The sequence below is a fragment of the Aptenodytes patagonicus genome, chromosome 13 (genome assembly GCF_965638725.1).
Source record: "Aptenodytes patagonicus chromosome 13, bAptPat1.pri.cur, whole genome shotgun sequence".
NCBI lineage: Eukaryota > Metazoa > Chordata > Aves > Sphenisciformes > Spheniscidae > Aptenodytes > Aptenodytes patagonicus.
In genome coordinates, this window is record NC_134961.1 from 7,469,284 (window position 1) to 7,483,529 (window position 14,246).

The 14,246-nt window shown below is 53.3% G+C and overlaps 1 protein-coding gene across 11 annotated transcripts in view; it reads right to left on the bottom strand.

The window, feature by feature from the left end:
* The window catches only part of MPRIP (myosin phosphatase Rho interacting protein), an 82,250-nt gene that overhangs the window by 4,540 nt on the left and 63,464 nt on the right, over positions 1 to 14,246 (bottom strand). For 9 of the 11 annotated variants that reach the window (XM_076351037.1, XM_076351036.1, XM_076351034.1 and 6 more), the window contains 8 exons: positions 7,909 to 11,778; positions 4,550 to 4,697; positions 3,825 to 3,942; positions 2,916 to 3,075; positions 2,657 to 2,776; positions 2,055 to 2,141; positions 1,230 to 1,392; positions 681 to 766 (listed from right to left, as the gene is read on the bottom strand). In XM_076351037.1, coding sequence (XP_076207152.1) covers positions 681 to 766; positions 1,230 to 1,392; positions 2,055 to 2,141; positions 2,657 to 2,776; positions 2,916 to 3,075; positions 3,825 to 3,942; positions 4,550 to 4,697; positions 7,909 to 11,778 — 4,752 coding nt within the window. The remainder of the gene's footprint in view (positions 1 to 680; positions 767 to 1,229; positions 1,393 to 2,054; positions 2,142 to 2,656; positions 2,777 to 2,915; positions 3,076 to 3,824; positions 3,943 to 4,549; positions 4,698 to 7,908; positions 11,779 to 14,246) is intronic. The other 2 variants (XM_076351039.1, XM_076351040.1) reach the window with 1 other exon arrangement.

Here is a 14,246-nt window from a genome sequence, read left to right on the forward strand (position 1 = left end):
CAGCGGCTTTATTTGCCCTTTTTAGCCCCGTGGTCCCACAGCAACAGCCAGTGTGCAACACGATGTAACTCTGGCTGTCAGCAGGCCAAGCAGGCGAGCTTGACCCGGCATCACTGGGCTTTGGGACCAACAGCAAGTACAGAACAGCCAGAGAAACACAGGGCCATCTGCACCGTGTTAACACACAAGCAAAGCGTGTGTTAAATACACCCTGGCCCAAGGCATCATTGGTCCATACAAAGACCAAAAATCTTGCAGTGATCAACACTGTATGTGTATGAACACTAAAATGATGTGCACATTTCCACCTATTGACACGACCTAAATTTCAACTGAAAACGGGGAGCAAATACTGGGAGAGTCCTCCTGTGAAAGACCAAAGAACAGGGTGAACTTCATCCTTTTTTTCAAGCGGGGAGCTGCTTCACGCCTCGATCTCAGCGGGCTCAGGAGTGTGTGTGCCCTGCTGGGCATCGCGGGGGGGAGCGGGCCCTGCCTGGCTGCACAGTCAGCCGTTCCATAGTCAGAAGCTCGCTTTTCTCCCCAGTGCCATCCAGTCTAGCGCTAGTGACTGGGAAATTCTCAGTTTTCTTCCCCTACCAATTTCTTCCCACCTGGGACCCCCACCGGAGAGTAACGCTGGGCATTTTCATCACACGGGGAAGGAGATCTGAGCTCACCTTTGACCTGATATTCCTTAGTTGCCGGCTAACACTGGATCTGTCTTTCTTCAAGAAATCAGGGTTGCTTTTTGATTTCATAATATCTGGGGAGAAGTAAAAGAAAACAGCGTTAGCGCTGTGCCCACGGGCTTCCTGCACGGAGCAGGACTGGGGCTCTTCTGCCCTCCCAGCCCAGGCAGGTGCCTCGACGTGCCCGACTCAAGCAGCGCTGCCGGAAGGGCAGAGGGGACTCTCGGGGGTCTCCGCTCCCCTGCACTGCTTCTCGCACGAGGTTTTCCCAATGTAAAATGCCAGGCGGCTTTCAAAGCCCACCAGCTTCCCATCCGCGGGGCCGGAAGGGGGGAACTGCCACGGGAAGGCAATTCAGGTCTGCCTGGTCCCTGCCATCTCCGGTGAGACTGTCCGCAAGGAGCTGAGGTGGGAAGCAGCATGAAACGGCAAAAAAGCACCCCTCAGACCCGCTACTGCACAAGGGCTTGTATGCCAGGATGCACGTGTTAGCTCGGGAAACCCACGACTGCTTAGAGTTGCCGGAGGAGGACTGACCGTATCCCGATACAGTGGTGTTCACAGGGGATTTCTCTCCCTGAGCTTCTGTGGCTGCTTTCAGCTGCTCTTTCAACCTGCTGATATCACAGTCTGCCTTGGCCTTCACGATGCTCAGCTCCGTGTAGATGTCTTTGTACTTGTCGCTGGCGTATTTCTTATCCTGTCAAAAGGAACAAGAACAACCCAACGGAGTCAGACATACAGCTGGAGCCAAGGGGGTTGTGAATGCACTGAAGAGGAGCTTGGCAAATGCCGACGGAAGAAGAGCTGGCAGCGAGGAGAAGTGCTCGGCCGGGGCAACGCACGCATTTCACACACGAAGCCGCTTTTAACAGCAGTACGGGACTTGAGATAGGCAGAAAGCTGTGAGCCCAGCGGCTGCCCGTGCACGCAGCCCCTTCGTTACAGAATTACTTGTTTGTGGGTTTTGATTTTAGCAAAGACACGGAATTGAAGCAGAATTCCCAGAAACAGACTTGGCAAAGAGGCCGTCCAGAGCAAACCAGATCCGATGCTGGGAGGCTGGGCAGATCTCTAACACCGATTACTTTTGCCATTTCAAATCTGATCTGATGTGACAGGAAATAGGGAAAAACACTGAAGGGGATGTTTTCCCACTAGAAGGGAGAAGGGGTAACTCCTGAGCCGATACAGTTGTGGAGCGCTTTACTGATGACACCGAAATGGGTATTCAATTCTATTCAGGGGAAAAATTAAATATTGTTTCAAATCTTGGGATAAGTGAGCTGAAATCTAAGCACGCGCACACAGGAGCAGAGCACAACCTGTAAGAGGATTTGCAGAAATGTCCCTGGGCATTACCCTCAGTGCTGTCTGCAGCTCGTCTTTGAGGGAGCTGATCTCCTGCTTCAGGTACTGGATTTCCGATTCTTTGACCCGCAGCAGGACCTGTGGGAACAAAAGCAGCGCGTGTTTGCACCCGAGTAGACGCAGCACGATCCCGAGATGCTTGCCCGCTGTGCCTGGTGACAGCCAAGCCAGGGCTGGAGGCTCAGCCCCACGCCGGCTCCATGCCAGCACCGCAAAGCTGCCGGTTCACCCGTCTTCTGGTTCACGCAAGAGAATTACTACTGGGTCTCTTGGGAACTTGCCCAAGCTTGCACCGCTGATGTGTTCCCTGCACACCCCTCGGTTTCTGATAGTCCCCACTGCCTTGTGCGGACTGAATCCCAGGGGACAAGCAGGGCTGGAGAAGGAAGAGCGGGTGTCCGGCTTGACATGGTGAGAAGGGAAGATCAGGACTCCAAGAGCTCCTGGCCCCGTTGCACCCCTGATGCACAGTGCCGACCGGCCGCGCAGACCCGATGTGCGGAGGGATGGATGGCCACAGCACTGTCCTGGGGGTCCACAGGCACTTGTGCCCGCCAATGCTGCCCCTTCGGCGCGGCAGTGGCAGAGCTCACCTCCAGCTCGTAGGCGTCCTTGCCCTGCGTGAGAGGCGATCCAGCAGCCTCTCCCCCGCCCTCCCCGGTCAGCAGGGTCCGCAATCGCGTGATCTCCGCAGCCAGGCGGTTATTCAGCTCCTGGGAAGAGGGGAGAGCCGTTGTGGGAAGGGGGAGCATGGGCATGGCTCGGCGCAGAGCCCACTGCGCTGCCCGTCGGGCGGTTCGCCCGTCACACCCTGCCTGCACCGGCTGCCCCGGGCACGGCGGGGACCCTCACCTGGTTGTGGGCGTTGAGCTCCTGGTTCTCCCGCTGGCACTGGCGGAGGGCCTGCCTCTCAGCCTCCAGCGCCTGCGCCAGGTGGGCATTCTCCAAACACTTCTGCGAATACTGCTCCGAAAGCACCTCCAGCTCCCGCTGCACCGACTGCAGCTCCTCCCTGGCGAAACACACACCGGGTAGTGCCCTCCCCACACATACCCACCCGTGCCCGCCCTTCCTCCAGCGCCCTGTGCCGACCCAGGACATTCCAACAGGGATCGAAGCACTGAGGAGGAGGACTTGCATACTCCCTTTGAGAAAAATCTCAAGCCCAGAGGGAGCCAACCCTTCCTTCTCCTGGCACTACAGTGCTTGGGCACCAAAAGGGATGGAAGTCTTTCTCTAGGAGATTAAATGGCTGGCCTTTCTCAAGTTTCCAAAATTGAGCTAAGATCTATCAAGTTTGCTCTGAGGACTTGGGACTGGGTGCATTTGCACACCCACACAGGGCTTACGTAGCCGCATCAAGGTTAATAAAGCTGCTTGGCTGTTTTGCTCGGCTCCCACGCGAGGACAGCCTTGCCACGAAAAGCTAAGTGCTTTCTCCTCGCCTGGTTAGTTTTGGTCGAGCAACCCTCCCGCTGCAGCTGCATGAAAAGCAGCACCGTGTCCGCACATCTGCTACTTCTGGTGATCATAAAGCAGCTGAATTTGCGTAGTGTGGGGACATTGACCTGGAGCCTGAAAGATTACGGGCAACCAAGAGCCTCCGATGGGCACGGCTGGGTCGGGACCAAGGAAAGGGGTCCCTGCGACGACAGGTCTGCCCCTAACTCATTGCTGAAATCAAAGAGGAGACAGGGGTCTCCCACACGCGTGATCTCCCTGCGAGACATAGCGACAGACGGAGGATGACGACGGTCTTACAGGTATTGCCTTCGGAGGGCCTCGATGTCGGCATTGACGCTGCTGATCTGGGAGCGCTGGGACTTCTCCAGCTCTCGCTCCAGCTCCTCCCGGTGTGCGTTCTTCATGGCCTCGATGGCTGCGTGGGACAGCACAGCGTTACCACCCAGCACCGCTCCACCCAAGGGCATTTTTTTTGAGTTTTTGTTTGATTTTTAAAGGAACAAAACCCGAGTCATCCCAGCAAACCTCCCACTGCTTCGCAGCCCCCCTCAGTCTGTGCCTCTGGCTGCAAAGCAGCAAAGGGGCTCTGCAAATCCCGCTTTTTAACGAAGTCCAAACGATTGTCCAATTCACATGTTGTTTCCTGGATTGTGGGACTTCCAATGCAGAGACCCTGGGCTCCAGCGCTTTAAAACTCCCTGGGGCACTGAAGAATGAATTCAGTGTGGAATCGGCAGTACGTTAACCACAGGAATGACTAACACCTTTCTGAGATGGAACGGAAAGCAGATCAGACCACGTTACAGCCAAGGAGAGGGGCACCAAGCCTGGGGAAGGACCAGCAGATGGGCCTCCATCCAAAACGTATGTCCCACCAGCCTCTCCCCATCTCCCTGCGATCTGCACCCAGCCCTCATCCCACCCCACGCTCTGCTCCTCCACACCGGAGCAAACGCCATCCCCATGTCCCCATCAACACGGAGCTGCCCCACCACGGGGGACCCTCTGTCGTGTCCTCATACCTGAAATGGTGGCAGCCGTTTCTTCTGCCAGCAGGCGGTCTTTCTCCTCCCGCAGCTTCTCCAGCTCCCGCTGGTGCTGCCGCTGCAGGTCCTCGATCTTCTTCTGGTGTGTCTCCTCCATGGCTGCAAAGCCCCTTTCACATGTTGCCTGCAAAAGGGATGAGGGGAAGGGGTTGACCCGGGAGCGTGGGGCCGGCGTCACAGCGGTGGTGAGCCTGCTGGGTGCCGCACACCAGCGGGTAGGTCGGCACCCAAGTTCCATCATGGGGATCTTCTCCCTCCCCAACCATGGAGGAGCCGGCCGAGGATGGACCTTGCGAGGTCAGAGCTTGTCCTGCAGTCGCTCGACCCCTGACAGCTCCGGTGGAAGGGAAGGACAGGGTAGGTCTGGGGTCAGACCAGATTGGGGAATGCAAATATATGTTAAAAACAACCAAAAAAAGCCTACTGTGCCCCTTCTGCTCTCTTTTGCAATGCCTGATTTTATGTGGCCACCTCTGGGGTGGAAAACAAATGACTCGTGACAGCAACAGAACCTTAATTCCCAACCAAGTATCGCTTCAAATGCTGCACGGGCAATTATTTGCTAATTGAATTACTAGGAGTGAACTTAGGCCAGGACATGGGAGCAGCACTCTGGGGATTCAGGAGTCACCAGCTGCGAGATCCTGAATTCCAACCCGGTCCTGCCCCAGGCACAGACCCCGCTCCTGCCTCTGCAGCAAATGCAAAAGCCTGTTTCCAGTTCAGCCGCCAGCCCGGCTGCCCTGCCAAGCGTATCAGGATCGTGGGCAGACACACGGCTGCAGGACAGAGGCAGGACAGCAAAGCCACAGGCAGGCTCGAGCCACAAGCTGGGAAGGGGAACGCACCGGGGATGAGGTGCACAAGCCCCATCAGACATCTGGGGGCTACCCTGATGCCAAGCACTGCACCGGGCTTTTCCCCCTCTTAACGTTACAGGCTGATTTGCAATTTCCCGATTGCAACAGATTTCTTCTTGATTCACGCTCATGTTTTCCACGGGAAGCAAGAACTATCACCCAGGGAGCCATTGGGACTCCATGGGAAATTTAAGGGGGACAAATTCACTCCCCCAGTGACAAAAGTACTCATGACAGTCTAACACCCGCTGACCTACACTAACATACATTCTTCAGCATCACAGAATCATAGAATCATAGAATGGTTTGGGTTGGAAGGGACCTCTAAAGGTCATCTAGTCCAACCCCCCTGCCGTGGGCAGGGACATCTTCAACTAGATCAGGTTGCTCAGAGCCCCGTCCAGCCTGACCTGGAATGTCTCCAGGAATGGGGCATCCACCACCTCTCTGGGCAACCTGTGCCAGTGCTTCACCACCCTCAGCGTAAAACATTTCTTCCTTATATCTAGTCTGTATCTACCCCCCACTTCGTTGTCTAATGCTCTGTAACCTGTGCCACTCTCATTCCCAATTTTCAGCTCTGGTGCTTTTATTCCTCCCCTTTAAGTTTGAATCCTGAGGCATTCTTCATTTTCTCAGCTTTTTTTTTTTGAAACTCATAACTCTGCACCAGAACCTGTCGGGACTTGGCTGACTATGGAGAGGCACGAAGCAGCCTTGCAGGATTCCTCATTACGCCTCTAATGCTGGAGGAAAATGGTGACTGCTCCTCCATAGGTCTGGCTGTAGATTCAGTATTTAATGTGTTGTAAATGCATTGCTATAAATCTAGGACATTTGAGCACGTACAAACCAGTACCTCGTGTTACTGATGTTACATTCTCCATCAGCTTCAGAAGAGAAGAATCGAGCACATTTTAATCTGTAAATCGGACAGGTTTGCAATCGCCTGGTTAGCTTTCTAACCGAAGGAAGTTTCTATTTTGCTGTCTGTCCCTCTGCTTCCTACAGTGGTGCAGAGAGAGGCCGGTTCGCTCTGCTCTGCTCCTGGACCGCTCTGCCCAGAGGATGCTGCTGCTTGCCTTCCTGCCAGGCAAACGGCAAGTTTGGCAGAGCAAAGCTGAAAACCGAGGTGGGAGGTCAGGTTCATTGCTTGCTGTTATTTTTCAGCCTCTATTTTGGTTCTGGCCTTTTTGCTTCTTCCAAAGCAAGAACATCCCCCGGTACAAGCGACCCTGTTTGGTGTCTGGCTCGCCAGACAAGGCGTTACCTGTGTGACCTGAGCGGGGGGTTCAAGATGGGTTTTTCCTTCCTAAGGGTTGAGATGGAGGAGACAGCCTTCAGTGAACACCACCGCTTCCCTCCCATCTCCCCAGCAGCTCTCCCTCCCCTGGACATCCGATTCACCCCTGGTAGGATGCAGCGGAACTACTGCTCCCTCCAGGCTAAAACCAGCTTTTGGCTAGAGTTGAGCCATGCTTTACTCCCAGCTCAGATGTGCGCTGAAGATCTCACGGCTGGAAGCAAGCTCTCCCACATTTTTGCCGACTCTGAAGAATGGCTGCTCCATGAAAGCCTCGCCGGCATGGCCTCTGCGTGCAGCCTGCATCGCTGCCCTTTCGGCTGCCTGTTCAACCTGGAAGCCTCCCTGGGTGCTGCTGGGAGTCCTCCGCTGCCCTAAACCCACGTCCTAACTGGAAATGCTCTCCCATCAAAAGCAAAACATGAAACCCAAGATTTTTTTTTAGGCGCTGTACCATCTCAGGCTAGTTTTACAGCCAGTCCTGAGTGGTGGAGCAAACTGAACACAGGCACTTCATTGCCACTGGGCTTTTCTGCACCTACCCTGGGTTTCCCGTAACTGTGCACTGTTTGTTGTGTAAAGAATCACTGGTGTGCAACACCAGGGTAGTTCTTCTTGCAGCCTCTCAAAAAAGCAGAGGAACTTCGCTTTGCTACAGAATTTGGCATCCGTTTGCAGCTACTTTCCCCAGGAACATACATTTTGAGAGCATTAAGTTTCCATTTCGTCTTACATTTTTGAGGGCAGCAGAGACAGACTGGAGATTTGATCAGGCTGGGCAAGACAAGAGTTGAGGAATGCTTTTAAAGGGAAGTCACGGACAAAACGTACGCCTCAGGTACGAAGAGAAACACTACGGTCTTCATATTGAAGGATAACATGAAGTTATCAAGCTACTTCGAAACCTTCCCTCCCTCTACACGCAGAGACCGCCTCCAATAGTCAACCCTCCCGCTGAGACCAAGCCCTCAGCAAGGCATTTAGAATAACCCAGCATGGAGAAAAGGGAAATGCCATGCTTTACAGAGGCCTTTCTAACACTTTGGGGCTTGGTTCGGCGTGCTGGCTCTTTTGGGGGACACCTCTCGGTTCGGCAAGCGAACCTCGGGACCGAACGCACCCTCCCGTACACTCAGCAGCCGAAAGCGTAAAGCATTAAAACGTATCAAGACCTTTAAGTTTTCAAAGTCTTTCTGGTATTTTTCCCTCAAGGTGGAAGCGTTCCCCTCCAGATGCTTGTTCTCCAGCTCATCCCTCATGACGTTCATCTGGGCCTCCAGCTCCTGGATGCGCTCCCTCAGGCCGTGCATGGAGTCCAGGTCGCTGCTAGGGCCCTGCCCGGTGCCACCCGCCTCACCGGCCGCCCAGGCGTCCCCACCGCCTGGGCCCGCCGCGGGGGACGTCTCCGGGTGCTGCCTCTGGTACTCGTCCAGGGTCTCCTGCAGGCGCTGCAGGTTCTGGCTGTAGTGCTCCTGCAACGCCTGCAGCTCCTCGCCGTGGATGACCTGCAGCTCCTTGATCTTGGCCTGGAACTTGTCCTCCAGCATTTGCATCTGCTCCAGGTGATACTGCTCCATGTTCTGCTTGTCACGGACGATGGCATCCAGCTGGTTGAGGCCCTCCGTCCTCTCGGCCTTCAGAGCATCCTCTGTCCTGTTTAGCTGCTCTATCACATTTCGAATCTCCTCCTCATACCGTCCCTGCAATTCACTCAAACTCTTGCTGTGTTTATGCTCTTCTTCCTCCAAGAGCCTTCGCTGACTGTCAAGCTGGGACACCTTTGCTTTGAGATCGGCGTTCTCCCGTTCAAGCATGGCGATCACCTCGCCATACTCACCCTGCTGCTTTCTAAGCAAGTCTTCGTACTCGTCCCGAAGGAGAGAGACTGTCTTCACGCGCTCTTGGCAGAGCGCGTCCATGCTCTGCAAGGACTCCTTGTAGGACTTCAGCTCTCTCTCGTACTCCAGTCGGACTTTGCAAGCAGCGTAACAAACCTGAGCCTGAACAATTGCATCTTGGACTAACAAAGAGGAATACCGTTCAAGGTCTCCCATGCACGAATGATATGAAAGACTCTGAGATATTTTCAGGAGCTTCTGACAGTCTCTCATTGCCTCCTCAGGAGGCAGAGAGAGTAAGGCAACAGATATTTCCTTCAGAACATTTGATTTGTCCTTCAGTTGTTGGGCAAGATCTTCCTGAATGGAAACAAGAGCTTCACTACTACGGTCCGGCAGGCTGCCAATCTCCTCCGCCTTGGCTAATTCCTGACACGGCATCATTTGGAGACGGCTCCCATCCCAGGAGATTTGGGTTCTTTCTGAAGCATCTTTTTGAATTTCAAGTGCTTCAGAAATCTGGTGCATAACTCTGTCAAAATCAGGAGTCCTGTACGCTTTGATGATCTCCTCCAACATGCATTTATGCTGCTGGAGAGCTGTTTTGGTGTTGTGGAGGTCTTCTTCAATTGTTTTTAATCTCTGATGAAAAGATTCTCTCATTTTCTGTGCGACAAACCCAAGTTCTGCCTTGATCAACGTAGCATCTGCTACAGCACTGAGAAAACATGGAGAAAAGCCCAAACCTGTTGTTTCTGTTTTGCCCTCGGCTTCTCCTTCTCTGGTGCTCAAGTGCACTCTCAGCTCCTCCACCTGGCTCCAGAACTCCCCTTCCAGCAGCAGCTTTTTAGATAGGACGCTGGCCAAGTCGACTGCTGTGTGAGAAACATTTGCCGGCTCCAACAAAACCACCTCAGCCGTTCCCTGGATCTCTCTCAGAAGCTGAGATATCTCAGAGCTTGCATTTTTCAGAGACTCCGCTATTTGGTTGATGAGAGAGGCCTCAAATGCCACTCTCTCAGAAAGCCATCTCAGCTGGCCGGCATCAAACATTTCCGCTCGCTGCTCCGTGGAGACGTGCTCCTCTTCTCCCAAAAAACCTCCTTCTGGAGCGGGGCTTTCCGTGATAAGGCTTTCACTCTGCTGATACTCCGATGGGACTGGCGCCCCTCTCAAGGCTTGGATTGCGTTTGATAAGGTCGTTTCCATGCTGGACAGAGTAACAAGGAACAAATCACCCTCTTTTTCCTTGTCTGATTTGGGCAAAGATCTTAGTTGCTCCCTGCACTTCTCTAAGCAAGTCAGCGCTTGATCATTTTTCATTTGGAAACCTCCCAGCTCGCTAACGTGATTTTCTATGAGCTTGAACTTTTCCTGCCTCTCACTCTCCAGCTGTGAGATCAAAGCACTGACTTGGGACAAGCTGGTCTGAAGTTGTTCCCGCAGCTGAGACTCTGTGCTGGCCCACTGATGGTGGAGGGCGATGAGCGTCTCCTGATTATGGCCGTGCTGGCTTTCAAGCCTCATCGTCACATCTTTGAGTTTTTCCTCTGTAATATAAAGTTTGGTTTCCAGGGAATGGATGATTGAGAGATAGGTCTCAGAGTCGCTTGTCCCCGGTGATGGGTAACCAAGAGCTGGCTCTGATGACATGCTTTCTTCAGACAGCGATCTGTCTTGGCTCGTGTCTGAAGAGGTACTGCTTGTCCAGTTTTTCTCCGATCCGTCTGGATGGATGTATTTTTGGCACTGGATGCTCGAGAAACGGATTCTTTGCCTCTTGGCCCCCAAGATTCCTACATCAGGCTTTGCTAAGGCTTTCTGAACTAACTCTTGGTCCTGGAGCTCTACAGCTTTGGACGGGGAGCCGAATTCCTCCGCTTGCCTCTGACTGGTCTCAAGAACCTCCTCCTCCTCCTCCTCCTTCAGTGCGTAAGTCAGAGCTGGGAGGACATCCTGAGTTTGCAGAGGCTGCCCCAGTTGGGGTAGATGACTTTCATCAGCCTCGAGGCTGGGGCCAAGGTCTTCTGTCTCCTCAGCACATGGAGCTGTGCCTATACTAGCTAATTTCTTTAAAGCCTCCTCCTTGGCCTTTAGCTTTACTTTAGTCTCCTCTAAACTGCTATCTAAAGCAACCATTTTAACCAAAGCCTCACTGAGATCTTGGTCTTTCTTCTCCACAATTCTCAAGTGCATTTCCTTAACGTGTCTCAGCTCCTCTTCTTTTTCTTTCAGCACCTTCTGCACACCCTGGAACTGATCCGACACCTCCTCGAACGATTGCTCCAGATTGTGGTAGTTGGTCTCTTCCATTTTCAACTTCGCTTGCAGCTTTGCAACTTCGTTATCCGACTCGGCAACCTGATTCATGAGCTCGTGGAACCGACATTTGATCTGATCTCTCTCTCTTTCGAGCTCCTTGATGTGCTCTGCGAGTTTCTGGATGCTGGCCTCCTTCATCACCAGCTGCTCCTCCAGCTGGTGGACAAGCTCGCTGCCTTCGAACTTTGCACTCAGCTTCTCCTTCTGCAGAATCTCCATTTGCTGCTCGTTATTTTGCAGCTGGTTCTCATACTCGTTGGCCTTATCCTCCACCTCCTTCAGACTTCGTATTAAAACCTGCTTTTCCCTCTCGCAGCTCTCCAGCAAAGCCTCGTAATTCTTCTGCAGCTTCTCCTCCATGAGGATCCGCGCTTGCTCGCTAGCGTTTAGCTGCCTGCTCAGGTCCGCGATCCTGTCTTGGAGCCGCTGCACCTCCTTCTGATGGTCCCTCTGCAAAGCCTGCTGCATCTCCAGGTCCCGCAGCTCCTGGGTCTTCTCCAGGAGCAGAGCCTCCGCGCTCTTCAGCTTCTGCTCGCTGGCCTTCAGCTGGGAGCTGAGCGTGGCCTCGCCGTGCTGCCACTCCTCCAGCTGCTCTTTGGCTTTCTCTTTTTCGATCCTCAGGTCGCTCTTGAGCTTGGCCAGGGTTTGCTCCTTGATGGAGAGCTCGGCCGCCGCGTTACTGAGCCTCGCCTGCAGGCTCTGAATCTCGGCTTCGTGGTGCCGGATCACGTCCTTGGCCTCGGCGTAGCTGCGCTTCAGCGACTGAATCTGCTGATTGATCAGCTCTTGACGCTGGCATTGGGCTTCCAGCTCGCTTTGGAGGTCTTGGTTGACTTTGTGGAGCCTCTGCCAGGCACCTGATGGCGAGGCGGCCACCTCGGTCTTAAAAAAATTGATTAAATACTAGATTAGTAACACTCTTGGCTCTCCCTTCTGAGTGTCACACCTCTGGCCGGGCAGGCCACGGAAAAGCTCCTCGCAGTGATTTGGCTGCTACCCACATGCTCCAATTGGGATGATTTGTTCTTGGCACAATTTTTTTTTTGTTTTAACCAACTTTTTTTTTTTTTTAAAATGAGCGACAACTGCTTTTCAGTAACAGAAAACACGGACCACAACATCAAAACAGCTGTACAGTAACAGGCTAAAAGGAAAAAAAAAAAAAAACCAAAATCAAATAGAACCAAAAAAAATGAAAAAGAAACACCAGCAGTAAAACAGAGACGGACAGACGAGAGAAAAACGGGAAGGGTGAGAAGGAGGAGGGGATGGGAACAGGTCGAGAAGAAAGGAACTGCTTTTTTAGCGCGTTTGTTCGTTTTGTTGTGAAACAAAAAGTGCACAGTTCAGGTAACACAGTCCTACCGACCAAAAGCAACAACAGAAAGTGAGGTGACAGCAAATGACATCACATCCCACCCAAACGCAGGGAGACAGGACAGCCGGCGTGGCGATGTCATTTCTGTGACTGCCAAACAGGACTTAGTGGCTGCTCATTGCGTTAAAGAGATGCTGTTATGCTAAAGTTTAAGACTAGGGAGGATCTAATTTCTCTACCTGCAAAAAAAACCAACAAAGGACAAAATAAAAAGCCCGACAAGTGAAGGGAGGGAAAAGGTGTGATGAGAATGTAAAATAAAAGAAACCAACCTTTGTGAGATTCAAACCAAAGCAATGTAGCATGCGAAGAGAAAACTCACAGAGAGAGTCATGCAAAAGGCGACAGAAATTATGTATCTTTAAAAAAAATACACAGACAGGAAGAGGCAAGAGAAGCACAGCGTTAAGCCTAGGAATTTGGCCTGCCTTGCTGTACTCTGGTTGCTGATAAGGAAAGCCCACAGATGTGACACTCAGTTATGTTAAGTCAAATTTCATGCTTTACACCAAAAACATGCAAGAACATCCGCCCGGGACAGGTTAGTACGTGACCCCTCCCGCCCGCCGTGACCGGAGCCGGGGAACGTCTCCAGTCCGTTTGCGAGGAGCAGGAGCCCCCGCTGTTTCTCCCGGTAGGGTTCAAAGTGGGGGTGCCCCATCCCGAGGAAGCTCAGAGCGAGAGAGGGGTTACACGAGGCCGGAGAGGCTTCAGTGCACGGCACATGCATCGGGGTGGGTATCTCAGCGGCTGCCTTACGAAACCTGCAGCGTCTTTTATGTCGGGGCAGTGCTTGGGGGGTCCGTACGGGGCTGGTCACGCTGCCAAGGAGGGGTTGGTGCCCCCCGGGCAGCTCAGGAGGGATGGGCTGGCAGCAGTCAGGCTCCTCCATCGTCCCTCCCCAGAGACAGCGTAGGAACCTCTCCGAAATTAGGCATGATGGAGGTGGGGGGCACATGAAATTCAGAGGGTCCATCCAAAAAAATGCTGTGATGTTTGCCCGCAGTCTGGGGCTGCAGAACCTCCCCCAGCGATTCCACTCCCTCCACCCCAGCAGGGTTTGGTGGGGTTACTCCCTTCTGCAACAGGACTTTAATCCCTCTGCTCCCGGGGAAACATAAGGGAAATCCCCAGAACAATTAGACTGGAGCAAGCAAAAGCCTCCAACCCTTCCAAAAACCCTCTCCAACTTCTACATCGAAGTTTGGGTCACTTCTCGCTGCAGCGATGATTTGCTCAGCCCTTCTGCAGACTTCCCCTCTTGCCCCACCTCCTCGTATTGAGGCGCTACGGCCAACTTCAACACGGCCAATCTGACAGTGGATTCAGCACCCAGCTTTTAGCACCATTCCCTGATTTTTCCGGGCTCCAGGCAAAGGGAGGTCGGATGCCTTCACCCCAGGGTAGTGGGAATTAGTTACTCTTCCAACACTGCCAAGTGAAAATGGAACTCCTCCAAGCAAGCACTGTCCGCTCAGGGAATCCAGAAATAAATGCATTAATAACTCCTCCAAGGAGATCACCGGCAAGGAAGGCAAGATGCCCCCCTACCTGGGCTGGCTCCACTGCCTGTGCAACTTCTTCAGGGGAAATTTCTCCCGTGAGAAATAAGGATGCAAGGTTCAGCATCGACACCGGGTTTGCTGTCACGGGAGCGCAGCGTGCGGCCACGCACGGCCACTTGGATCCAGACCCAGTTTGGCCAAGTAGATTTGAACAGGTCAAAACGCTGCCCCTGTCCAAAACAGGACTACGGGCCCATGAGAGCAGCCAGAAGCTGCCCTGCAGGCGTCACGGCTCCTCCGGGCACGGACACTCCCAGAGGAAGGGCTGGAAAAAGTCCGCTTTGTTTGGAGGAGGGGAGGAAAGGCTTCCCAAGAGACTCTCCCGTCTCTTCTGCCAGAACCTCCAAAACACGCTCCTAGGCTTTGCTGAGGAAAGGCATCTTGTAACAGAAGAAACCACCAAAGTG